The sequence below is a fragment of the Eretmochelys imbricata genome, chromosome 2 (genome assembly GCF_965152235.1).
Source record: "Eretmochelys imbricata isolate rEreImb1 chromosome 2, rEreImb1.hap1, whole genome shotgun sequence".
NCBI lineage: Eukaryota > Metazoa > Chordata > Testudines > Cheloniidae > Eretmochelys > Eretmochelys imbricata.
Window position 1 is genome coordinate 269,713,196 of NC_135573.1, and position 27,098 is coordinate 269,740,293.

At 59.3% G+C, this 27,098-nt stretch overlaps 1 protein-coding gene across 1 annotated transcript in view; it reads left to right on the forward strand.

Moving 5' to 3' along the window:
• Positions 1–27,098, forward strand: part of NOS3 (nitric oxide synthase 3) — a 66,903-nt gene that overhangs the window by 1,502 nt on the left and 38,303 nt on the right. The window contains exons 2-8 of the mRNA XM_077808786.1: positions 15,636–15,798; positions 16,070–16,161; positions 17,190–17,331; positions 19,754–19,893; positions 21,597–21,771; positions 22,846–22,947; positions 24,151–24,345. Coding sequence (XP_077664912.1) covers positions 15,636–15,798; positions 16,070–16,161; positions 17,190–17,331; positions 19,754–19,893; positions 21,597–21,771; positions 22,846–22,947; positions 24,151–24,345 — 1,009 coding nt within the window. The remainder of the gene's footprint in view (positions 1–15,635; positions 15,799–16,069; positions 16,162–17,189; positions 17,332–19,753; positions 19,894–21,596; positions 21,772–22,845; positions 22,948–24,150; positions 24,346–27,098) is intronic.

Below are 27,098 nucleotides of genomic sequence, written 5' to 3' on the forward strand. Positions count from 1 at the left end.
TCTGATCACCTCCACCTTGGCTGGTTCCGGCTTTAGGCGGCCGCTCCCCACCCGATGGCCCAGGTAAGATACTTCCGCCATCCCCACCTTGCACTTCTCTGCTTTTACAGTCAGCCCAGCCCCCTGGAGTCGGTCCAGCACTTGTCTAACCTGGGACACATGGTCTTCCCAGGTCTGGCTAAAGACACAGATGTCATCAATATACGCCACAGCAAAACTCTCCATCCCCCTCAGGAGCTGGTCCACCAGGCGCTGGAAGGTGGCCGGTGCTCCCTTGAGGCCGAAAGGCAGGGCCAGGAACTCATAGAGCCCCAGAGGGGTGATAAAGGCCGATTTCAGCCGGGCATCTGCATCCAGCGGCACTTGCCAGTAGCCCTTTGTAAGGTCCATGGTGGTAAGGTACCGAGCTCCTCCCAGCTTGTCTAGGAGCTCGTCCGGCCTGGGCATGGGGTAGGCATCAGATACAGTGATGGCATTGAGCTTCCGATAGTCCACACAGAACCGGACCGACCCGTCCTTTTTGGGGACCAGCACCACCGGCGAGGCCCAAGGGCTGGCAGATGGCTGGATCACCCCCAAAGCCAGCATGTCCCGGACCTCTCTTTCCAGGTCCTGAGCAGTTTTCCCTGTGACTCGGAAGGGGGAGCATCTTATCGGTGGGTGCGACCCGGTCTGCACCCGGTGGAGAGTCAGATTAGTGCGTCCAGGCTGGTTGGAAAACAGCTGTCGGGACGGATGCAGCAGCCCCTGACCTCAGCTTGCTGGGCAGGGGTTAGTTGATCCGAGAGGGGAATTGTTTCCAGGGGGGAACCAGCTCTGGTCTCAGGGAATAGATCTACTAAAGGGTCATCTCCCTGCTCTTCCCACTGTCCACACATGGCCAACACCACATTCCCCCTGGCATAATATGGCTTCATCATATTCACATGGTACACCCGGCGGTGGTGCGCCCGGTTCGACAGCTCCACCACATAGTTTACCTCATTGAGCTGCTTGACGACCTTGAAAGGGCCCTCCCAGGCGGCCTGTAGTTTGTTCTTTGTCACGGGGATGAGAACCATCACCGGATCCCCGGTGGCGTAGGCGCGGGCCCGCGCCATGCGGTCATACCAGAACTTCTGCTTCTTCTGGGCTCTGGCCAGATTCTCCCTGGCCAGGCCCATGAGTTCAGCCAGTCTCTCTCGGAAGATCAGGACATACTCCACCACTGACTCTCCATCGGGAGTGGCCTTCCCCTCCCATTCGTCTCTCATCAGGTCCAGCGGGCCCCTCACCCTCCTGCCATATAACAGTTCGAAAGGCGAAAATCCGGTAGACTCCTGGGGCACCTCCCTGTACGCGAACAGCAGGTGAGGTAAGTACTTGTCCCAATCCTGCGGGTGCTGGTTCATAAAGGTTTTCAGCATCATCTTTAGCGTCCCGTTAAACCTCTCCACCAGCCCATTGGACTGGGGGTGATAAGCTGAGGCCCATACGTGCCGGACCCCACATTTCTCCCACAAGCACCGGAGCAGGGCCAACATGAAGTTGGACCCTTGGTCTGTCAAGACTTCCTTGGGGAACTCCACTCGGCTGAAAATGGTCAGGAGCGCATCGGCCACGGTGTCTGCTTCAATGGAAGCTAAGGGCACTGCCTCGGGGTAGCGGGTGGCAAAATCTACCACCACCAGAATGTATTTCTTCCCCGACCGGGTCGTCTTGCTGAGAGGCCCCACGATGTCCATGGCCACCTTCTGGAAAGGCTCCTCTATGATGGGCAAAGGTCTCAAAGCCGCTTTCCCCTTGTCCCGGGCCTTCCCCACCCTCTGACAGGGGTCACAGGATCGGCAATACTGCCGGACCGTGGTAAAGACCCCGGGCCAGTAAAAGTTCTGTAGCAACCTCTGCCGGGTGCACCGGATTCCCTGGTGCCCTGAGAGGGGGATGTCATGGGCCAGGTACAGTAGCTTGCGGCGATACTTCTGGGGGACCACCAGCTGCCTCCTGGTCCCACAGGACTCTACTTCCCTTGTGGGAGCCCATTCTCGGTACAGGAACCCCTTCTCCCACAGGAGCCTCTCCTGGCAGCCTCTCCTCATGGTCCGTACCACACCAAGGTCGGCCAGGTCCCTGAGCTTCCGCAAGGAGGGATCTTTCCTCAACTCGGCCTGGAACTCAGCGGCTGGGGAAGGGATGGGGCCCGGTTCCCCCACAGTGGCCAGGTCTGAGGCCTCAGCCTCTCTGAGCCGTGCCCCTCGGCGCTCCCTCCCCACCAGGGAAGAGTCCTGCGCCTCCGGTGCGGTACCCTCCCCGAGGTCAGGGAGCAGTGCCCCTCGCCGGCTCTGGCTACGGGTCACAACCAGGGCGGTCTGGGGCTTGCTTGGCCAGTCCTCTAGGTCTCCCCCCATCAAAACTTCAGTGGGCAAATGGTGGTGTACCCCCACATCCTTGGGGCCCTCCTTGACCCCCCATTTCAGGTGTACCCTTGCCACGGGCACCTTAAATGGGGTCCCGCCCACCCCTGTCAGGGTCAGGTAGGTGTTGGGCACCACCCGATCTGGGACCACCACCTCGGGCCGGGCCAGCGTCACCTCCGCGCCCGTATCCCAGTATCCATTGACCTTCCTCCCATCCACCTCCAGGGGAACAAGGCACTCTCTCCGGAGGGACAGCCCCGCGCCCACCCTGTAAACCGAGCACCCTGAGTCCAGAGCCTCCAGCCCTCTGGCGGAGCTGGCCTGGGGTACTCTTCCCTCCTGAGCAGGTGGTAAACTGGTAGGCCCCCTTTCCTGGGCTGTCTGCCCCTCGTCCAGCTGGGTCCCTACCCAGTTAACCCTGGGTAGGTTGGGTCTGCTCAGTCTGTCCCTGAGCCTGGGGCACTGGGTCCGTACGTGGCCTCTCTGGCCACAGTGATTGCAGCTCAGGTCACGTTGGTCCCCTCGAGCGGGTCGGAGGGGCCCGACGCCAGGCGTTCCCCTTTGGAGGGGGTTCTCCCTATTTCCCCGCTGGGAGGCCCCCTGGTGACTCTCTCTCTGCATCGGGGGGGGCCTGTTCTTTTGGGACTCCTCCCTGCTACCCCCTGACCGACTGTTCACAAACTCGTCGGCCAGCTGCCCTGCGTGCTGGGGGTTCTCCAGCTTTTTGTCCCCCAACCACAGCCTCAGGTCGGAAGGGCACTGTTCATACAGTTGCTCCAGTACGATTAGGTCAAGCAGGTCCTCTTTAGCTCGGGCCCCAGCTGTCCACTTGCGGGCATATCCCTGCATCCGGTTGACCCGTTGTAGGTAGGTGACCTCAGGCGTTTTACGCTGACTCTGGAACCTTCTCCGGTACATCTCAGCGGTCAGCCCAAACTCACGGAGCAGGGCCTGTTTGAACAGTTCATAGTCCCCTGCCTCCGGCCCTGTCATTCGGCTGTACACCTCCACGGCTTTGGGGGTTCAGTAAGGGGGTGAGAAACTAGAGCCTGTCTGCAGGGTCAACCCTGTGCAGCTCACAGGCATTCTCAAAGGCCGTCAGGAAGCTATCTATGTCCTCCTCCTCCTTCCGCTGGGCCAGGAAGCACTTATCAAAGCTCCTTGCAGTCTTGGGTCCCCCCTCACTCACCACAGCCGGGGCCCCACTGCTCCTCAGCCTGGCCAGCTCCAGTTCGTGCTGTCTTTGTTTCTCCTTCTCCTGACGTTCCCTCTCCTTCTCCTGACGCTCCCTCTCCTTCTCCTCCTGCTCATGTTGACGTTGTTTTTCATGATCCTCCAGCTCCCTCATTTTCATCTCCCTCTCCCATTCCAGCCGCCTCAGCTCCAGGGATGGGGAGCTCTGCCGGGAGGATCCCCTGCTGGCTGCTGGGGTCAGGGTGCCCTCGGTATTCGCTGGGCTTCCCCCAACCCCTCCCCCAGACATAGGTAGGAAGGGTCTCGGGATGTCCTCGGCAGCAGTCTGACCCCTCCCAGCCCGGTCAGGCCCCAGGGCCCACGCTGCGTCTGCCGGGCGGCTTCCCTCAGGGACAGGGATCGGGCCATCCAAGCGATCCCTCTCCTCCAACTGGGCAATCAGCTGTTCCTTGGTGGACCTCCCGATGCGCAGCCCCCTCTGCCTGCACAGCTCCACCAGGTCGCTCTTAAGGCGTTTAGCGTACATCTCCCTGCTGGCCACTCGCAGGCCGGGCAGCTTCCCACGGTTTCCAGGAAAGGCCCTTAGTGTGCCAGTCCTTCTTGAGGTCACCACCTCTTTGCCAGGGTCGAGCTGCAGACTCCTCTGCCCCTGGGACCGCTCGCTGCAATCCCCCGGGGGACCCTGTTACTGCAAAAGTCCTCTCTGGTCACACATTCCCAGGGGTTAACCGCCCCCCGAAACCGTCTCTCTCTGAATCTTCAGCACGCCTGGTCCCCGTCAATTCCCCTTCGTTTTACTGTTCCCCAGTCACTTACTGCAGGAAGCACCGTTCACGGGGTGCAGTACATCCCACCTCTGCCACCAGTTGTCACGGAGTGTGGGGGAGTCCAGGCCCTGCACCCCTCTTCCTGGGATCCACTGAGACTCTCAGCCAGCCAGTAAAACAGAAGGTTTATTGGACCACAGGAACACAGTCCACAACAGAGCTTGTGGGTACAACCAGGACCCCTCAATCACGTCCTTCTGGGGGAGCAGGGAGCTTAGACCCCAGCCTTGGGGTTCCCTGTGTTCCTCTCCCCAGCCCCAAACTGAAAACTAAACCCACCCAGCAGGTTCCCTGCTGCAGTCTCGGTCCACATTCCTGGGCAGAGGTGTTACCTCCCCCTCCCCCTCCTGGCTCAGGTGACAGGCTCTCAGGTCTCCCATCCCCAGGGCACATTCCCAGGTCAACACTCCCCCCTCCCTGCTGAGTCACATCGTCACAGTCCTGCAGGGATCGGTTCTGGCTCCGGTTCTGGTCATAGAATCTTAGAATATCAGGGTTGGAAGGGACCTCAGGAGGTCATCTAGTCCAACCCCCTGCTCAAAGCAGGACCAATCCCCAACTAAATCATCCCAGCCAGGGCTTTGTCAAGCCTGACCTTAAAAACCTCTAAGGAAGGAGATTCTACCACCTCCCTAGGTAACGCATTCCAGTGTTTCACCACCCTCCCAGTGAAAAAGTTTTTCCTACTATCAAACCTAAACCTCCCCCACTGCAACTTGAGACCATTACTCCTTGTCCTGTCCTCTTCTACCACTGAGAATAGTCTAGATCCATCCTCTTTGGAACCACCTCTCAGGTAGTTGAAAGCAGCTATCAAATCCCCCCTCATTCTTCTCTTCTGCAGACTAAACAATCCCAGTTCCCTCAGCCTCTCCTCATAAGTCATGTGTTCCAGACCCCTAATCATCTTTGTTGCCCTTCGCTGGACTCCCTCCAATTTTTCCACATCCTTCTTGTAGTGTGGGGCCCAAAACTGGACACAGTACTACAGATGAGGCCTCACCAATGTCGAATAGAGGGGAACGATCACGTCCCTCGATCTGCTGGCAATGCCCCTACTTATACATCCCAAAATGCCATTGGCCTTCTTGGCAACAAGGGCACACTGCTGACTCATATCCAGCTTCTCGTCCACTGTCACCCCTAGGTCCTTTTCCGCAGAACTGCTGCCAAGCCATTCGGTCCCTAGTCTGTAGCTGTGCATGGGATTCTTCCGTCCTAAATGCAGGACCCTGCACTTATCCTTGTTGAACCTCATCAGATTTCTTTTGGCCCAATCCTCCAATTTGTCTAGGTCCCTCTGTATCCTATCCCTACCTGCCACCATATCTACCACTCCTCCTAGTTTAGTATCATCCGCAAATTTGCTGAGAGTGCAATCCACACCATCCTCCAGATCATTTATGAAGATATTGAACAAAACTGGCCCCAGGACCAACCCTTGGGGCACTCCACTTGACACCGGCTGCCATCTAGACATGGAGCCATTGATCACTACCCGTTGAGCCCGACAGTCTAGCCAACTTTCTACCCACCTTATAGTGCATTCATCCAGCCCATACTTCCTTAACTTGCTGACAAGAATACTGTGGGAGACCGTGTCAAAAGCTTTGCTAAAGTCAAGAAACAATACATCCACTGCTTTCCCTTCATCCACAGAACCAGTAATCTCATCATAGAAGGCGATTAGATTAGTCAGGCTTGACCTTCCCTTGGTGAATCCATGCTGACTGTTCCTGATCCCTTTCCTCTCGTGTAAGTGCTTCAGGATTGATTCCTTGAGGACCTGCTCCATGATTTTTCCAGGGACTGAGGTGAGGCTGACTGGCCTGTAGTTCCCAGGATCCTCCTTCTTCCCTCTTTTAAAGATTGGCACTACATTAGCCTTTTTCCAGTCATCCGGCACTTCCCCCGATCGCCATGAGTTTTCAAAGATAATGGCCAATGGCTCTGCAATCACAGCCGCCAATTCCTTCAGCACTCTCGGGTGCAACTCGTCCGGCCCCATGGACTTGTGCACGTCCAGCTTTTCTAAATAGTCCCGAACCACTTCTTTCTCCACAGAGGGCTGGCCATCTACTCCCCATGCTGTGTTGCCCAGCGCAGCAGTCTGGGAGCTGATCTTGTTCATGAAGACAGAGGCAAAAAAAGCATTGAGCACATTAGCTTTTTCCACATCCTCTGTCACTAAGTTGCCTCCCTCATTCACTAAGGGGCCCACACTTTCCTTGGCTTTCTTCTTGTTGCCAACATACCTGAAGAAACCCCTCTTGTTACTCTTAACATTTCTTGCTAGCTGCAGCTCCAGGTGCGATTTGGCCCTCCTGATTTCATTCCTACATGCCCGAGCAACATTTTTATACTCTTCCCCTGTCATTTGTCCAATCTTCCACATCTTGTAAGCTTCTTTTTTACGTTTAAGATCCGCAAGGATTTCACCGTTAAGCCAAGCTGGTCGCCTGCCATATTTACTATTCTTTCGACACATCGGGATGGTTTGTCCCTGTAACCTCAATAGGGATTCTTTGAAATACAGCCAGCTCTCCTGGACTCCTTTCCCCCTCATGTTATTCCCCCAGGGGATCCTACCCATCAGTTTCCTGAGGGAGTCGAAGTCTGCTTTCCTGAAGTCCAGGGTCCATATTCTGCTGGTCAATATCGTCGTCACTGATTTAGATAATGGCACAGAGAGTGCGCTTATAAAGATTACGGCTGATACCAGCTGGGTGGGGGTGCAAGTTGTCATGGATGCCCAGGACTTGGGCTCTCTCAGCCCCATGCGGTCCCTGGAGGGGACCCCCTTCAGTGCGACAGCCCTTCTCGGGGGGCCACTCTCTGTCGGGGTTAAGCCCGTCTGCCTCCTGGAACCGCACCTCTCTGAGCCTTAGCACGCCTGTCTCTGCCATGGGCCCCCTCAGGGAGTCCCCTCACTCTGGACCCCTGGGCCCTCCACTCCCAGCGGGAGCAATCCTCCCCGATCTCTAGACCGGAGCGACTCTCAGCCAGCGTAAAACAGGAGGGTTTATTGAGCGTCTGAAAACAGCATAGGAAACTCACTGGGCCTCAGGCTGGCCTCCCTCAGCACAGGATATCTAGGTCTGTCCCGCTTCCAGGGGGGCTCTGCCTGCTCCCTCCCTCCAGCCCAGAGCCCCCGAGCTGTGCATCTGATTTCATCTGCCCCCAAGTCCCGCCTCCGTCCTTTGTCTTCTGTCCCAGGTCAACAGGCTGCCTGAGTCTCCTCTCCGCCTCTCCTCTCAGCCGTCCTCTGGCCCCTCTGGCTGGAACCGGCTGGTCGGGTCACTGGGGTCCTCTCTCCGCAGCCCATTGTCCTCCCACCATCCAGAACCGGCTGTGACTCCCGAGCTGGGCTTCCCGGTCACCCGTCGCTGAGGTATCCATTCTCCAGGCCATTCGCTGGCCCCCTGTAACAACGAACTCCCTCTCCCACCACCTCGTTAAACCAGTAACACCCAGGGAAACTGAGTCCCACCCCCTCTGCATGCAAACCACTGAAAACAACAAGAAACCCCCTTGCTTCCTCACACAAGTGCTTTGGAGGACAGGATTAAAATTCAAAAGGATCCTGACAAACTGGAGAAATGGTCTGAAGTAAATTGGATGAAATTCAATAAAGACAAATGCAAAGTACTCCATTTAGGAAGGAACAATCAGTTGCACACGTACACAATGGGAAATGACTGCCTAGGAAGGAGTCCTGCGGAAAGGGATCTGGGGGTCAGAGTGAACCACAAGCTAAATATGAGTCAACAGTGAAACGCTGTTGCAAAAAACCCAAACATCCTTCTGGGCTGTATTTGCAGGAGTGTTGTTGTCACAGAATCACAGGCCCGATGCTCTGGAACTGCTCTGATTGGAGCCAGCCAGGAGTCTAGGTAGCGTGACTCCTTTCAGGGTCACCTGGTCACATTCCCCTCCTGGTTCTCAGGTTATGAAGGGCATCTGCCATCCCTTACATGCAGGCAGCTAGAGCCTCCTCACCTGGCCCTGAGGCTCTCAGCAAAAGTCACACACCCTTATCCCCACAACCTAGACATTGGTACAATACACCGGGAAACTGAGGCATCCACAGTATTCATGCAAAACAGTAAGACTCACATACAACATAACAAGGGAAAACCCCCACTTTGTCACAGTTATAAGCAAGACATGAGAAGTAATTCTTCCACTCCACCCTGCACGGATTAGGCCTCAATTAGAGTATTGTGCAGTTCTGGGCACCACAGTTCAGGAAAGATGTGGACAAATTGGAGAAAGTCCAGAGAAGAGCAACAAAATGGATGAAAGGTCTTAAAAGCATGACCTGTGCGGGAAGATTGAAAATATTGGGTCTGTTTGGTCTGGAGCAGTGAAGACTGAGAGGGACATGATAATAGTTTTCAAGCATGTAAAAGGTTGTAACAAGGAGGAGGGAGGTAAATTGTTCTCCTGAACCTCTGAGGACAGGACAAGACGCAACGGGCTTAAATTGCAGCCAGGCCGGTTTAGGTTGGAGATTAGGAAAAACCTCCGACCTGTCAGGGTGGTTCGGCACTGGAATAAATTGCCCAGGGAGGTGGTGGAGTCTCTGTCACTGGAGGGTTTGAAGAGCAGGTTGGAAAAGATGGTCTAGATCAGCGGGTCTCAACGCGCAGCCCGTGCGTGCCCAATGAGCACACAGCTGCGGCCCAGCTGTGAGCTACAGGCCGCAGGGCCGGCGTGGCTGGGTTCCGGGCTGCCGGGCTGCCCCGCCGGCGCGGTGGGGTCTGGGGCCGTCGGGTGGCCACAGTAGCTAAATTGCAGCGGAGACTCTTTTTAGCGGGGTCGATGGCCTGTCGACCAACAGATATTTTGCCGATCTATCTTCCAAATCAGCTGTAGTTTGGCCATCGGCTAATGCTGGTTCAGTCCATGGGCTTTGCCCAAACTTGTGCAAAATTGTCTTCAAAGGAGTCGTTTCCTGGAGGAATGGTGATTTTTCCTGCTCTTTTTGAGCTTTGTTTTTAGGGGACTGTTTTCGCCTGAACGTATCTTTTTATGAATTTTGTTTACCTTTATAATTTTTCCGTGCCCACCCTTGCGCTGGGACTTACACAACACGAAAAGTCTGTTCCCACAAAAAACTCTGCCTGACAGAGCAGGAGTGGGGAACGCTGAGCCCCCTACCTTCTGGGCTCGATCCTGCTACGACCCAGGGTGTATTCACCCATGCAATTTTTCCTGACAGATGGGTAGGAGCGAGGACTCTAATCCTCCCCCTTAGGGCCCGAATCATTGATCGCTCTATACGGACGGTATACCTTTTAGCAGTATGTTCAACAACACAGTGCATGTCTTCCCCCTTTCGCAATTCTCCACCAAAAATGGTATGCTTATAAGAAAGCGCACAGGATCTTTTTCAGGGGAAAAGGCAACTTGCCGCATTTATTGAAGATACAACAATTAGCATACGCATTCAATCACACGACACACACACACACACTGTCCCGCCAGTCAATGTTATAGTTACCAGTTCAGAGTTCGGATCAATCTAGTGGCCAGCTAGGTTGATCACGGGCAGGGAAGAGCCGGGTTCCATCGGTCGCGACACGATGCTCCGGGGAAGTCGTGGCAGGACAAACCCAAAGTTTCATGGCCAGGCCCCCTGCTTATATAGTGATTTTCCTTCCTTGGGACCAATGAGTTTTGCACCATCATGCTGTAATTAATTGTTGTTTGACAAGTGCTTCTTTTCTTACATTGTTTTTTTATTTAGTTTTTTTATTGGTTTTTAGGGAGTTACCCCAGACTGGTTTTGATCACAGTTATCTTGTCCCCATTGATAGGTGCTTGTTTTATTTTTAGAGTGGTGAATTTTCCCTTTTTTGACATTTTAATTGGGGTGTGCTGTAATTTTCTGGCGCCCTTGCATCTGTTTGTGTTTGGTTCGGTGATAGCCTTTATATTTATTTTGTAACTCACACATTCCTCATTCACACACAAACCAGGATTGATTCACACAGGACATTTGCACAGGAACATCACATTGCAATGCAGAACAAAACCAGTTATTGCATTTTTTTTACTTATTTTAAAATGCTAAAAACCTACAGCAAAGTGGTGACCTGTGACGGTGCTGCCCGTGGGAGCCCACTGAGGTCACTCAGTCAGGGTGATCTGCAAACAGACCAGGGCAGACAAACCCCGAATGCTGGTGGATATTCCAATACTTACCCAGCCAGCCCAAAACAGCTTCTAAGCACCTCCCTGGTTACTCAGACGTCCAAACAACGCAGTTCCCTTAAAGTATCCAGCCTCAGGCCTCCATCCAGACACACCTGTCAAACATAGGATGATAAACTCTGAAAATCCTATTTCATCATATAACAGAAAAGGTTCTCCTGACCCCAAAGGACCAAGCCCCAGACCCAGGTCAAATGATAACTCAAATCTTACCCCAAATACGCACTTACAGTCAATTCTTATTAACTAAACTAAAATGTATTAAAAAATAAGAGAGAGTGTGTTGGTTAAAAGATCAATATACAGACAGACTTGAGTTCAATTCTTGAGGTCAGATACGTAGCAGAGATGAGTTTGTAGTGGCCAAAAGTCCTTTTAGAAATAGTCATAGAATATCAGGGTTGGAAGGGACCTCAGGAGGTCATCTAGTCCAATACCCACTCAAAGCGGGACCAATCCCCAATTTTTGCCCCAGATCCCTAAATGGTCCCCTCAAGGATTGAACTCACAACCCTGGGTTTAGCAGGCCAATGCTCAAACCACCAAGCTATCCCTACCCCATTATAGTACAGAGGTTATAGTCCAATGTCCATGTTCAGGGTGACTCCGGTCAGTGACCGGGGATCTCAATCCTTATGGCTTAAGATTTCCCCCTCTTGAAACCCAAAGCAGATCTGAGATGAAGAAGGATCGTGTCCCAGGGTTTTTATACATTTCCAGCAGCCTTTTGGCCTCAGAAAACAATCGGCTTCACTTTCCTTCTCCCAAACATCCTGGCAATTAGCACAGGGTCATTTATCCATTAAGCAGTTCAGATACCGGTTACCGCAACCTTCAGAGAGACATATAGACAATAATACGATTTCACTCCAGTGTCTTCCTAAATGTTAATACTCCTTTTTTGATCTTTGAATCAAAGCTATAGCGATAGACAAGACTTGTTTGCTGACCTCACAAGACCTGAACAAACATCTCCCCTTCTACCTCTAGCCATGCTGGCTGCATTTCACAGCTCTATTCATTTCCATCTCTTCCTAACCCATCTTTAAAGTTCGGCCATGGGTCAGGTCAGTCTGGGAGTTCATTAACTCTTTCTGGCCCTGTCACCTGTCAATGAGATATATTACACTCATAACATCACACTGTGTCTCAGGTTCAGAGGGAAGGATGGGGAGCGGAGTCTGCAGAGCAGAACAGTTGGGCAGCTGATCTCTGGAGAATGCAGGGGAGGGCAGGTTTACTATCCTCTCCGGACACTTTGGATATGACTGGTAGTCTCTCAGTGAACTTAACATCTGATTCCGTTGGCAAGGGAAGGACAACAGAACTTTGAGTCTGGCTTGTCAGTGAAAATGGATGGTTTCTCTTTAAGGCAGAGTCCAACCTTGGAATCGGTAGCAGTTAAGGATCTGAAAACTGGGGAACTGGCTGCTGTCTCTGATAATGCAAATTACTTGGCTGGCAGGGAGAAGAAGGACTTGCTAATAACTGTTAGCACAGAGAGGTTTCAGAGTAACAGCCGTGTTAGTCTGTATTCGCAGAAAGAAAAGGAGTACTTGTGGCACCGATGAAGTGAGCTGTAGCTCATGAAAGCTTATGCTCAAATAAATTGGTTAGTCTCTAAGGTGCCACAAGTCCTCCTGTTCTGTTAGGACAGAGAGCATGCCCAATCAGCCAGTGAATTTGGTTAAGCGACAGAAATCAGAGTTTGATCCTTCAGGACAGGAAGGAAAGAGAGACCTTAATTCTGCAAAGGGAAGCCAGAGGGTAACCATAAAATGTCCAAACGCCAATGGAATTGAGCCAAAGGTGTGGAATAACAAACATAATTGTAGATGGACTCTTGTGATGGATTTGTTGCTATTGCTCATGGTAATTCTTGTAACTAGGGTATTGCTATTACCAAGAACTATAAAAATGTCCAGTGTGCCTAATCTTTTGGAAAATCCCTTGAACATATTGAAAGTGATACATGAGAACACACCTTATGTTAAAAGGCCTGGTAATAGTGATCTTGCACAGTTAATGCCCATGAACAGACTTGGAAATTTTCACAGGGGCAAAGACATTCCAGACTTGATGTGCTGTATGAAAAGGGAAACTGAGGCACACAATCCTATTGCTTTCATGGCTAAATGCCAAGATTCCTATACTATGGACAACATTAATATAATGTTGAAGTAAAAAGAAAACGGTACAGAGTTTAAGCATAGATGTTTCTGGTTATCAGGGAATAAGGTACAGATTATCAAGGGGTGCGAAATTCGGTTTAGGAACGGGTGGTGTAAGGAATACATAATCTGCAATCTCCCTGATTGGGGGTAAAAGTTTAACCGGTCAAAGAACAGACATTGAGATATGGGGGTATGTTGTCCATATAATGGATATGTTTGGGTGTTATCTACATTGACTTGATGTTAATTGGGTTTCAAACATTTGCCAGAGCTTGTATGGCTGAAGTAGCTATGCTCTTTAGCTCTTGGCAAGATCACATGAGAACCACGATGCAAGAGCAGATCCAATCCACTATTGTTCTAACCAAGTTTTACCTTGAGTTTGTGAAGAGATTCAATCATGTTATTGAACAGGACTTTGATAAACCATTTCTGTTATACACTAATACGGCTTCTAACCCAGTACAAGCTGTAATGAGACAGAACCCAGAATGGGGAGCTCTTGGGATGCAGTCAGTGATGTTTGTGTCATCTCCTCCTGCATCAATTTTCCATTGGGGGTGTGATGTTATGAGTGTAATATAATATCTCATTGAAAGGTGACAGGGCCAGAAAGAGTTAATGAACTCCCAGACTGACCTGACCCAGGACCGAACTTTAAAGACTTCTAAGGAAAAGATGGCAATGAACAGAGCTGTGAAATGCAGCCGGCATTGTTAGAGGTAGAAGGGGAGATGTTTGTTCAGGTCTTGTGAGGTCAGCAAACAAGTCTTGTCTATCACTATGGCTTTAATTCAAAGATCAAAAAAGAAATATTAACATTTAGGAAGACACTGGAGTGAAATCGTATTATTGTCTATATGTCTCTCTGAAGGTTGCGGTAACCAGTATCTGAACTGCTTAATGGATAAATTACCCTGTGCTAATTGCCAGGATGTTTGGGAGAAGGAAAGTGAAGCCGATTGTTTACTCAGGCCAAAAGGCTGCTGGAAATGTATAAAGACCTTGGGACACGATCCTTCTTCATCTCAGGTCTGCTTTGGGTTTCAAAAGGAGGAAACTTTGAGCCATAAGGATTGAGATCCCCGGTCGCTGACTGGAGTCACCCTGACTATGGACATTGGACTATAACCTCTGGACTATTTCTAAAAGGACTTTTGGCCACTACAAACTCATCTCTGCTACGTATCTGACCTCAAGAATTGAACTCAAGTCTGTCTGTATATTGATCTTTTAACCAACACACTCTCTCTTATTTTTTAATACATTTTAGTTTAGTTAATAAGAATGGACTGTAAGCGTGTATTTGGGGTAAGATCTGAGTTATCATTTGACCTGGGTCTGGGGCTTGGTCCTTTGGGATCAGGAGAACCTTTTCTTTTATATGATGAAATAAGATTTTCAGAGTTTATCATCCTATGTTTGACAGGTGTGTCTGAATGGAGGCCTGAGGCTGGATACTTTCAGGGAACTGTGTTGTTTGGACGTCTCAGTAACCAGGGAGGTGCTGTAGAAGCTGTTTTGGGCTGGCTGGGTAAATCTAAGTATTGGAATATCCACCAGCATTCGGGGTTTGTCTGCCCCGGTCTGTTTGCAGATCACCCTGACTGAGTGACCTCAGTGACCCTAAAAGGTCTGTCACTCCCTTGAAATCAGCTCAGACACAGATTCTGGCTGATGCGTTTCTCCCAATGGCCCCTTAGGCCATTGCTTGCTGGTATTTAAAAAGGGTGGCTGGCAGGAAATGGTTAAATCATACAGCAATACGTTTAATACATGCTACATTATTATTTTTTATTTTAAATTACATAAAATACAAACATAAAATCCTCCTATTACAGTCAGTTGCGGGGCTGCCCTCCTCCACGCGGCGGGGTCCATAGCCGCCGGGACTGCTCTGCCCCACGCGGTGGGGTCGGGGTTTCTGGGCTGCCCTGCCCCGCGCAGCAGGGTCCGGGTCTGCCCTGCTGCCCAGCCCTTCACCGGGGTCCACTCTTGGCCCCACTCTGGGCGGGGTGGGTGCTGGGCACAGGGGTTGCGGGGGCGCCGTGGCTCTCTACCTGTGCCCTGGTAACACATTGTGGGCCACAAGGAGGTTGAGACCCCTGGTCTGGATAATACATAGTCCTGCCCCAGTGCAGGCCACGGGACGAGATGACCTGCAGTTCTCTGGTGCGCTCACACCTTGAATACTGGGTCCAGCTCTGGACGCCCAGCCTCGAGCATCGAGTGGAGCTGGAAGAGGGTCAGAGAGGGCCGGGAAGGGGACCGGGGGATGGAACAGCTTCCACATGACGAGAGACTAGGGTTGTTCAGCTTGGCCAAGAGACGAGGGAGGGGCACGACTGAGTGACGCAGCCGTGTTATTTACCCCTCCCGTGACACAAAATCTAGGGGCCACGGGACGAAATTAACAGGTGGCAGGTTTAAACGAAATCCAAGGAAGCACTTTGTCACCCAATGCCAGGGCTGCTGGGACAGTGTGTGTGCCGAGAGCCATGGAACCAAACTGTAACCCTGGAGATCATGGAAACCACTTCAAGCCAGGGGGTGCGGCAGCCCCGCCAACCCCCTAGTTCCAGCCCCTCTGCCCAACGTACAACCAGTGGAACTCACTGCCAGGGGATGTTGTGAAGGCCAAGACTATAACTGAGTTCAAAAAAAGAACTAGACCAGTTCCTGGAGGGTAGGTCCCTCAATGGCCATTAGCCAGGACGGGCAGGGACACAACCCCACGCTCCGGGTGTCCCTCACCCTCTGCCTTCCAGGAGCTGGGCGTGGGCGACAGGACGGATCACCCCACATTGCCTGTTCTCTTCCCACAGGGCTGACTCCAGGGTCCACGTGCAGCGGCTGCAGGAGGTGGAACAGGAGATCGAGGCCACGGGCACCTACCAGCTGCTGGAGCCGGAGCTGATCTTTGGGGCCAAGCAGGCCTGGCGCAATGCCGCCCGCTGCCTGGGTCGCATCCAGTGGAACAAGCTGCAGGTGGGGGGCACCACTGCTACCAGCTGGGTTAGCACAGGGCAGTGCCAGGACAGGGCCCCCAGGGCTCCCCATTCGCCCCCAGGCAGGGCCCCCCTCCCGCCCCGGCAGGGCCCCTGGGGCTCCCACTCCCAGGATCGGGGCAGAGCTGGTGCTTCCACGCCCCGGGTGGTGAGGGCTGCTCAGGACAGCGGGGCCGAGGGCTCAGAGCGGGGGGCTGCCGCGCACAGGGCCTGGGGGCTGCTGCTCTGCCGCTAACCGCTGCTCCCTGAAGGTGTTCGACGCCCGCGACTGCACCAGCGTCCAGGAGATGTTCGGCTTCCTATGCACCCATCTCCAGTACGCCACCAACCGAGGCAACCTCCGGTGAGACGCCCGCCCCACCCGGGGCCCACCCGCCGCCCCGGGCCGGCCCCCCACGACGCCACCCCCCCATCGCACCACCGCCCCCCCGGACCCACCCCCCACGGATCCCCTGCCGCCCCGGGCCGGCCCCCCACGGCGCCACCCCCCATCGCACCACCGCCCCCCCGGACCCACCCCCCACGGATCCCCTGCCGCCCCGGGCCGGCCCCCCACGGCACCACCCCCCCATCGCACCACCGCCCCCCTGGACCCACCCCCCCACAGATCCCCTGCCGCCCCGGGCCGGCCCCCCACGGCGCCACCCCCCCATCGCACCACCGCCCCCACGGATCCCCTGCCGCCCCGGGCCGGCCCCCCACGGCGCCACCCCCCATCGCACCACCGCCCCCCCGGACCCACCCCCCACGGATCCCCTGCCGCCCCGGGCCGGCCCCCCACGGCGCCACCCCCCCATCGCACCACCGCCCCCCCGGACCCACCCCCCACGGATCCCCTGCCGCCCCAGGCCGGCCCCCCACGGCGCCACCCCCCCATCGCACCACCGCCCCCACGGATCCCCTGCCGCCCCGGGCCGGCCCCCCACGGCGCCACCCCCCATCGCACCACCGCCCCCCCGGACCCACCCCCCCCGGATCCCCTGCCGCCCCGGGCCGGCCCCCCACGGCGCCACCCCCCATCGCACCACCGCCCCCCCGGACCCACCCCCCCACGGATCCCCTGCCGCCCCGGGCCGGCCCCCCACGGCGCCACCCCCCATCGCACCACCGCCCCCCCGGACCCACCCCCCACGGATCCCCTGCCGCCCCGGGCCGGCCCCCCACGGCACCACCCCCCCATCGCACCACCGCCCCCCCGGACCCACCCCCCCACGGATCCCCTGCCGCCCCGGGCCGGCCCCCCACGGCGCCACCCCCCACCCAGGCCCGGACCCTGCAGTGTCACCTGCCTCTCCAGGCCCACCCCCACCAGGGCCACCTGCCCAGCCGGGCCCACCCCCCCGGTGGCTCTGACCCACGCCTCTCTCACAGGTCGGCCATCACCATCTTCCCGCAGCGCGCGCCGGGCCGGGGCGACTTCCGCATCTGGAACAGCCAGCTGATCCGCTACGCCGGGTACCGGCAGCCGGACGGCTCCGTGCTGGGGGACCCGGCCAACGTCGACATCACCGAGGTGGGGCAGCCGGGACTGGGGAGAGCCCCCCGCCCTGCCGCCCACCCTGCCCCTCAGCACCACCTTGCCCTGCTCCTCAGCGCCCCTCTCCCCTGCCCCCCACCCTGCCCCTCAGCACCCCCTGCCCTGCCCCCCACCCTGCCCCTCAGCTCCCCCTGCCCTGCCCCCCTGCAGCACAGCACCCCCTGCCCTGCCCCCCACCCTGCCCCTCAGCTCCCCCTGCCCTGCCCCCCTGCAGCACAGCACCCCATGTCCTGCCTCCATTCCCTGCCCAGCCCCCTGCACTGCAGCATCCCCTGATGAGCCCCCCCACCCTACTCTCGGCAGCACAGGGCCCCCCCCCCCAGCTTCACGCTGAGGCATTGGGGCCAGAACAGACTGGGGGGGCAGCGCCCCCTGCTGGGCAAGCAGCCCCTGCTGGACACTCACTAGGCTGCTGGTCTGGGTCCCCCATGTGGGCCCCGGGGGCTCTGAGCTTCCTGCTGGGGTCTGAGAGCTGGGGGGCTGAGCGCAGGGGGTTGAGTGGGGGGGCTGAGAGCAGGGGGGTTGGGAGGTTGATTGGGGGGCTGAGAGCAGAGGGTTGACTGGGGGGGCTGAGAGTGGGGGGGTTGGGGGGTTGGAAGGGTTGATTGGGGGGCTGAGAGCAGGGGGGTTGGGAGGTTGATTGGGGGGCTGAGTGCAGGGGGCTGAGTGGAAGGGGCTGAGAGCAGGGGGGTTGGGAGGTTGATTGGGGGGCTGAGTGCAGGGGGCTGAGTGGAAGGGGCTGAGAGCAGGGGGGTTGGAAGGGTTGATTGGGGGGCTGAGAGCAGGGGGGTTGGGAGGTTGATTGGGGGGCTGAGTGCAGGGGGCTGAGTGGAAGGGGCTGAGAGCAGAGGGGTTGAGAGGTTGATTGGGGGGCTGAGTGCAGGGGGCTGAGTGGAAGGGGCTGAGAGCAGGGGGGTTGGGAGGTTGATTGGGGGGCTGAGTGCAGGGGGCTGAGTGGGAGGAGCTGAGAGCGGAGGGGTTGAGTGGGGGCAGCTGAGAGCAGGGGGGTTGGGGCATTGGAAGGGTTGATTGGGGGGCTGAGGGAGAGGGTTGAGTGGGAGGGCTGGGGGGGGTTGGGGGGTTGGAACGGTTGATTGGGTGCTGAGAGCAGAGGGTTGAGTGGGGGGTCTGAGAGCAGGGAGGGGCTGGGCTCATGCTCTCAGGGGCCCCCCAGGCCAGCCCCCTGCAGTGCTGCTGCCCAGGCCTGGAGACTAGTGCACCCCCAGCTGGGCTGGGCAGGGCCCCTGCCATGGGGCTGCGCTGGCGAGCCCGGTGCCCGCTGCAGCCAGCCCCTGTGCCTGGCCCTGGGGCTCTGCCCCCAGCTCTGGGTGCAAAGGGCAGGGTCGACGCCTCATCTCTATGGTCCTTCCCCTGGGGGTCCCTCGGCTCCCCCGCACCTGTGGGGCCCCGATCCCGACACAGGCAGCCCCTGTCCTGCCACAGAACGGCCATCGCCCCTCTGGGCTGCAGCTGCTGCCAGCATGGCAGCGCCCGGGCCCAGCCAGCACCTAGCTGGGCGCTGGGGGGCTGGGGGCTGGGCGCTGGGCGCTGGGTGCTGGCAGTGGGTGCTGGGTGCTGGCAGTGGACGCTGGTGGTTAAGGGCTGGGTGGTGGGGCTGAGCTCTGGGGGTCGGCAGTGGGAGCTGAACGGTGGGTGCTGGGTGCTGGCAGTGGACGCTGGTGGTTAAGGGCTGGGTGGTGGGGCTGAGCTCTGGGGGTCGGCGGTGGGAGCTGAACGGTGGGTGCTGGGGGTTGGGCGCTGGGTGCTGGTGGTTAAGGGCTGGGTGGTGGGGCTGAGCTCTGGGGGTCGGCGGTGGGAGCTGAACGGTGGGTGCTGAGGGTTGGGTGCTGGGCGCTGGGGGCTGGGTGCTGGGCGCTGGGGGTTGGGCGCTGGGCGCTGGGGGCTGGGCGCTGGGGGTTGGGCGCTGGGCGCTGGAGGCTAAGCAGGGGGGGCTGCCCTCAGACACGACACGGTTGCAACTCAGCAGCGGCACCAGGACAACCCATCCCGGCCCCGCTCTTGCCCCGGCCCCGCTCTCCGACCCACAGCCCGGCCCCATACCCTCTCTCCGCCCCATGACCCGGCCCCGGCCCCGCTCTCCGACCCACAGCCCGGCCCCGCTCTCCGCCCCGCGGCCCGGCCCTGGCCCCGCTCTCTGCCCCGCGGCCCGGCCCTGGCCCCGCTCTCCGACCCACAGCCCGGCCCCATACCCTCTCTCCGCCCCATGACCCGGCCCCGGCCCCGCTCTCCGCCCCACAGCCCGGCCCCGCTCTCCGCCCCGCGGCCCGGCCCTGGCCCCGCTCTCTGCCCCGCGGCCCAGCCCCGGCCCCGCTCTCCGCCCCGCGGCCCAGCCCCGGCCCCGCTCTCCGCCCCGCTCTCACAGACTCTCCCCTGGCAGCTCTGTATCCAGCACGGCTGGACCCCTGGGCACGGCCGCTTTGATGTCCTGCCCCTGCTGCTGCAGGCACCAGACGAGGCCCCGGAGCTCTTCCTCCTGCCGCCCGAGCTGGTCCTGGAGGTGCCCATCCAGCACCCCACGTGAGTACCGGGGGCAGAGCAGGCAGGGCTGGGACGCGCCCTGTCCCGCCGGGCAGGCGCCAGTTCCTGCTGATCCCTTGGGCAACTCGCCTGGTAGTGTAAGTGGGGGATAGTCCCGCTCTTGTGGGGAACTTTCCTGGCTTCTGCACGACCCCGGTGAAGTGGGCTAGCGAAAGGATCTGAGACCTCGCTTCTGCTTCCTTTACCTAGTGGCCTCCCTGCCCTGGAGGGCTCCCCTTCCACTCTCCCGTCTGGCAGAGTCCTCGTAACCCCGACAAGGCTGGGCCCAGGAGTCCTGGGGGGCTCAACCCCCAACCCTGCTGCGGTCACCTAGGACAGGGGCTAGGGTGTCCCCACTCTGGGGTACTCTCTCTGCACTGGGCACTTCTCTGACCCACTGACCATTACATACAAGTTAAAGCAAATGCAAGTTACTTAATCAACAATTAATTTTAAAAAGAATAAGGGAAAATGGGAAAGGTGAAAGGGAACACATCACCCCGCTCTGTGGCAGGGAACATCACAAACAGTGTCTCTGGAACGTCAGGGCTGTTCACAGTCTGCTCCTTGTGAGTCCCAGGCCCCTTCTCCGGCCCTGGCCGTGCTGCAGGGAGGCTGCGGGTCAGACACTCGCTCTGGTGGTGGCCACACGCTCTCAGGCTCTAAGTGGCAGGACCCTTCTGCCCAGTGTCGCCCCCGCCCTGTCGGGGTTACGATCCAAGCCTGGCCTGCAGAGCCCCTTGCCTGAGGCGTCTCCCTGTGCGGGGCCCGCTGCCCAGGGTCCCCCTCGCTCTCCCCAGCTGCTCACCGCACCCAGCTCCGGACAGCTCCAGCCCCAGCCCCACCACTCGCTCTCTGCACGGCTGCTGCTGCCTCCAGCTCCCTGGGCTGCTTCGCTGGCCCCCTGGCTCTGGTTGCTGCAGCTCCGCTCCCTGGACAGGTCTGATCTGCCGGCTGCCTCTGTGACTCGGCTCCTAGCCCTGACCTGCTCCCTGGGCTGCTTCACTGGCCGCCCTGGCTCTGGTTGCTGCAGCTCCGCTCCCAGCACAGGGGCTGCTCTCTCTGGATCTGGCCCAGCTCAGCTCGGGCCCCTGCTCTCCCCTTAGCTCGGCCCCACTCTGTCCGACCCAGGCAAATCCAGCTCACACGGAGGATGGGACCCCCCGGCCCCCTGACTCCCTGATTAGCCTGGCCCCCCTGTTAAACAGGCTGACTTGGAGCATTGGCCTCTCCCCATTGTCCCTGGGGACTGTCAGTCTCAGGGTCCTGGTTTCCCATAGACCCTTCCCCTTCCTTTTGGTACTGGGAGCTAGCAACCAAAACCTCCCCACTGAGTGTCAGTAAGGGGGCAACAGTCCCCTTACAGTAGGGTGCGGGGGGGCAGCGCGGGGCCTGGGGCGGTGCCAAGGGGCAGCGCGGGGCGTGGGGCGGTGCCAGGGGGCAGCGCTCGGGCTGGGGTCCCGGGGATGGGGGTGACCGTTCTCTCCCAGAACATCAGGTCCCAGCAGGGCTGGGGGCAGAAGGAGGCTCCCGGGGAACCAGCAGCCTGGAGGGGAGGGAGCCCGGTCTGGTGGTCAGAGCAGGGGGCTGGGCACCAGGACGCCTGGGTTCCGTTCCTGGCGGTGCTGTCGGAGGGGCCGTGTGGTTGGGGCGCGTCCCTTCGCTCCGTCCCGCCCGTGCCCTGAGTGTGGTGTTGGGCGCAGGCTGTCGTGGTTCGGGGAGCTGGGCCTGCGGTGGCATGCGCTGCCCGCCGTGGCCAACCTGCTGCTGGAGATCGGGGGCCTGCAGTTCCCGGCCGCCCCCTTCAACGGCTGGTACGTGGGCAGCGAGATCGGCATGCGCAACTTCTGTGACAGCAACCGCTACAACCTGCTGCCGGTACGGACTGCCCCCCACTGCCCCCCCGCCCCCCAGCTTCCACCCCCCCGCCCCCCAGCTCCCCCCCAGCTCCCCCACCACCCACCACTACAACCTGCTGCCGGTACGGACCGCCCCCCCCCGCCCCCCAGCTCCCCCACCCTCCACCACCGCAACCTGCTGCGGGTATGGACCGCCCCCCCCGCCCACCAGCTCCCCCACCACTGCAACCTGCTGCGGGTACGGACCGCCCCCCACTGCCCCCCCCGCCCCCCAGCTCCCCCCCCAGCTCCCCCACCCTCCACCACCGCAACCTGCTGCGGGTATGGACCGCCCCCCCCGCCCACCAGCTCCCCCACCACCGCAACCTGCTGCGGGTACGGACCGCCCCCCACTGCCCCCCCCACCCCCCAGCTCCCCCCCCAGCTCCCCCACCCCCCACCGCTAAAACCTGCTGCCGGTACGGACCGCCCCCCCGCCCCCCCCACCCCCCAGCTCCCCCCCAGCTCCCCCACCCCCAACCGCTAAAACCTGCTGCCGGTACGGACCGCCCCCCCCGCCCCCCAGCTCCCCCACCCCCCACCACCGCAACCTGCTGCGGGTACGGACCGCCCCCCTCACCCCCCCCGCCCCCCAGCTCCCCCCCCCAGCTCCCCCACCCCCCACCGCTACAACCTGCTGCTGGTACGGACCGCCCCCGCAGCTCCCCCCCAGCTCCCCCACCCCCAACCGCTAAAACCTGCTGCCGGTACGGACCGCCCCCCCCCAGCTCTCCCCCCAGCTCCCCCACCCCCCACCGCCGCAACCTGCTGCAGGTACGGATTTCCCTCCATGGACTGTGGGGCAGGAGGTCGCGTGGGGGCAGGGGCTGGGAGTGACGGTCCCTGTGGGGCAGGAGGCGGTGCGGGGGCAGGGCCAGGGGGTGACGGTCCCTGTGGGGCAGGAGGTGGCATGGGGCAGGGCCGGGGCTGGGAGTGACGGTCCCTGTGGGGCAGGAGGCGGCGCGGGGGCAGGGCCAGGGGGTGACGGTCCCTGTGGGGCAGGAGGTGGCATGGGGCAGGGCCGGGGCTGGGAGTGACGGTCCCTGTGGGGCAGGAGGTGGCCCTGCACATGGGGCTGGACACCCGGAAGACCTCGTCCCTGTGGAAGGACAAGGCCGCGGTGGAGATCAACGTCGCCGTGCTGCACAGCTTCCAGGTAGGGGCCGGGAAGAGCGACCGGGTGTGGGGAGCACGGGGTGGGGGGCAGAGCTATGGGGGGGTTTCGATCCCCTACGGCCCTGGCCCTGTCTCGGGTCCCGCATCCACTGCTGGGTGCTCGCTGTAACCCCCCCACCTCCCGGGGGGGCTCAGTCTGCCCCTCTCGCGGCACCGAGACGTAGAGGGGGCTGAGTGAGTGTCTCACCCTCCCTCTGTGAGCTGGGTCCCCCTGCCCGGCCCCCGGCTCAGTCCTGGGCCGCCAGAGTCCCCTGCCCTCAGACCCACCCTGCCCCATGGCCTCCGAGAGCTGGGGCAGGCTCCGCGCTTGCCTGGCAGCTGGGAAGCGGATCACACACGGCAAGCACTCGCCAGCTGTCACAGACCCACAGGGTCGGGGCTGCCCCCCAGCTTTGGAACGGTCTCTGGGAGGCCCCTTCTCTGTGCCAGCCCCCTGGGGGTCTCGCTCTGCCTCCAGGGTGAGCCACGCGGCCTCACCGCCCCCTAGACTGGCCCTCGGCCCCCGTGAGCTCCAGGCAGCGAGTCCCCCGGAGACAGCCCCTGAGGGAGACTCGGCCGCTGTGCAGGGATCAGGGCCCCTCACCCAGCCCCTGGAGGGACCCTCCCAGTGCGGGCACAGCCGGGTTCACTCATTAGCTGGCGCCCGGCCTAGGGGGCCCTTAGGGCAGGCCGGGGCAATGAAGGGTGAAGCAGGGTCCGTCCTGGCCAGCCCCGAGCCCAGCCCGGCTGTGGGGAACCCTCGGGTCCGGCTCTGGGCGTCCTGTTGCAGGCCCTGCGTGCTAGGATGCAGCTCTCTCCTCTCCGGCTGGGCCACACTGCGCCTAGGCCAGCTCAGCGCAAATAAGCCCTTGGCCAGGGGATGCGCTGGGGCTGTCCCAGGCGATGCCACGTCAACCACCCTGCTTTGCCAGCAGCCTTTGGGGTCCCAGTTCCCCGGGGCGGGGCAGGGTGGGGGCTGCTCATTCCCAAGGGAGTTCGCAGACTGCCCCAGACCCACATGCAGCTCAGAGAACTCACATGGGCGCTGGCTCCGGGGACTGACTTGGTTCCCTGCCTGCAGGGGGACGCCCTGGTTCCCTGCCCTGGGGTGGGGCCTGTCTCGAGGGGGCAGGGGCATGAGTTGGTGCCCTGCGGGGGTAGGAGGCTGGTTCTGCCATCTGTTCCTTTCCTTCCACCCCCCCAGGTTGCCAAGGTGACAATCGTGGATCACCACGCGGCCACGGAGTCCTTCGTCAAGCACATGGAGAATGAGCTGCAGATGCGCGGGGGGTGCCCAGCCGACTGGATCTGGATCGTGCCCCCCATCTCGGGCAGCCTCACGCCCGTGTTCCACCAGGAGATGGTCAACTACTTGCTCTCGCCCTGCTTCCGGTACCAGGTGGGCTCCTGGATCCAGGTCCAGATTAACGCAGGGGCTTTAGGGGCTGCAGCCCAGGGTCCCAGGCTAAGGGGAGCCCAGTGCCGCAGGACTCAGGCAGGCTGCCTGCATGCCAGGGCCCCACACCGTTGCCAGAAGCATCCAGCTGCTGGCATGTCTCTATGGCCCCTGCCCCCAGCACCCTCCCTGCAGCTCCCACTGGCCGGTTCCACTGCGGGGGTGGTGCTTGCGGGCACGGGCAGTGCCAGGAGACACTCTGTCCCCCTCCCCACAGCCGAGCACAGAGATGTGCCAGAAGCCGGCCGCTTCCGGGAGCGGCGTGGGGCCATGGCATGCAGGCAGCCTGCCTGAGCCCCGCTGCGCCGCTGGCCGGGAGCCACCTGTGGTGAGCGCCTCCTGGTCGGAGCCTGCACCCTGCACCCCCTCCTGCACCCCAACCCCCTGCCCCTCCTGCACCAAAACTCCCTCCCAGAAAGAAACTAATATAACCGCAGTTCTTCGAATGCTCGTTCGTGTCCACTCCACTCAGGTGCGCGCGCATGTGCACCGTAGCCGGAAGATTTCTCCCCTCGCAGCATCTGTGGGGTCGGCCTGGGGGCCCCCTGGAGTCATGCTCCCATGGCACCTAATATCGAGCCCTGCCGACCGCCACCCCTCAGTTCCTTCTCGGTGACGGGGGCGGGGACTTCCTCTTGCTCTTTTTTGGCAAGTGCCTTCGCAGTACTTTCGCAGGAGGTAGTTAGTTCTGGTGGGCTAGTGTCACGGAGCGGGGGGCCCAGGGCCCTGCACCCCCACCCCCGCCTGCAATTCTCCCTGACTCTCAGCCAGCCAGGAACACAGAAGGTTTATTAGACGACAGGAACACGGTCTAACACAGAGCTTGTAGGTGCAGAGAACAGGACCCCTCAGCCGGGTCCATCTTGGGGGCAGGGGAGCCCAGACCTCAGTTCTGGGCCTCCCCCGCCACTGTCTCCCCAGCCAGCTCCAAACTGAAACTCCCTCCAGCCGTCTCCCCCAGCCACACCCCCCAGCTTCTCCTCCAGCCTTTGTCCAGGTTCCCAGGCAGAAGGTGTCACCTGGCCCCAAACCCCCTCCCGGCCCAGGTTACGCAGGGCAGCTGCCAGCCTTTCTGTGCGGGCCGTCAAGTGTCGTCCCTCAGTGAAGTCACCCCCTTATTTCCCATCCCCATCTAGTATTGGTGCAGTACCCCAGGGAAACTGAAGCACGCCCTGTGTTAGCAGAAGATAGTAAACTAGTAAAACTCCCATGCAACATTACCAGGTTAATACTCCCTGCTGTGTTACATCTCTCCCCCCTTCGAGGGTGAACGGAGCGGGGTCACTCTGACCAGTGACCTGGGGAAGTTCAGGGCCCCCTCTCCAGGACAGCGCATCCGCTATCAGGTTGGAACTTCCCTTCACGTGGACCACGTCCATGTCGTAATCCTGCAGGAGCAGGCTCCACCTCAGGAGTTTGGCGTTGGCTCCTTTCATCTGGTGCAGCCAGGTCAGGGGAGAGTGGTCGGTGTAGACGGTGAAGTGTCGCCCAAAGAGATAGGGCTCTAGTTTCTTGAGGGCCCACACCATGGCCAGGCACTCCTTCTCGATGGCCACGTAGTGTTGCTCCCGGGGTAGCAACTTCTTGCTCAGGTACACGATGGGGTGTCTCTCCCCCTTTTCATCCTCCTGCATTAACACCGCCCCCAGTCCCGTGTCGGAGGCGTCGGTGAACACCACAAAGGGCTTGTCAAAGTCTGGGTTTGCCAGAACTGGGCCACTGACCAGAGCCTCCTTCAGCGCCCGGAAAGCCTCCTGGCACTGCTCGGTCCAGACCACCTTGTCTGGCTTCCCCTTCTTGCATAGCTCAGTGATGGGGGTGGCTATGGCGCTAAAGTGGGGCACAAATCTTCGGTAGTATCCTGCCATCCCAATAAAGGCTTGGACCTGCTTTTTGGTGTGGGGAGCGGGCCAGTCTCTGATCACCTCCACCTTGGCTGGTTCCGGCTTTAGGCGGCCGCTCCCCACCCGATGGCCCAGGTCAGATACTTCCGCCATCCCCACCTTGCACTTCTCTGCTTTTACAGTCAGCCCAGCCCCCTGGAGTCGGTCCAGCACTTGTCTAACCTGGGACACGTGGTCCTCCCAGGTCTGGCTAAAGACACAGATGTCATCAATATACGCCACGGCAAAACTCTCCATCCCCCTCAGTAGCTGATCCACCAGGCGCTGGAAGGTGGCCGGCGCTCCCTTGAGGCCGAAAGGCAGGGTCAGGAACTCGTAGAGCCCCAGAGGGGTGATAAAGGCCAATTTCAGCCGGGCATCTGCATCCAGCAGCACTTGCCAGTAGCCCTTTGTAAGGTCCATGGTGGTAAGGTACCGGGCTCCTCCCAGCTTGTCTAGGAGCTCGTTTGGCCTGGGCATGGGGTAGGCATCAGATACAGTGATGGCATTGAGCTTCCGATAGGCCACACAGAACCGGACCAACCCGTCGTTTTTGGGGACCAGCACCACCGGCGAGGCACAAGGGCTGGCAGGTGGCTGGATCACCCCCAAAGCCAGCATGTCCCGGACCTCTCTTTCCAGGTCCTGAGCAGTTTTCCCTGTGACTCGGAAGGGGGAGCATCTTATCGGCGGGTGTGACCCTGTCTGCACCCGGTGGACAGTCAGATTAGTGCGTCCAGGCTGGTTGGAAAACAGCTGTCGGTACGGATGCAGCACCCCCCTGACCTCAGCTTGCTGGGCAGGGGTTAGCTG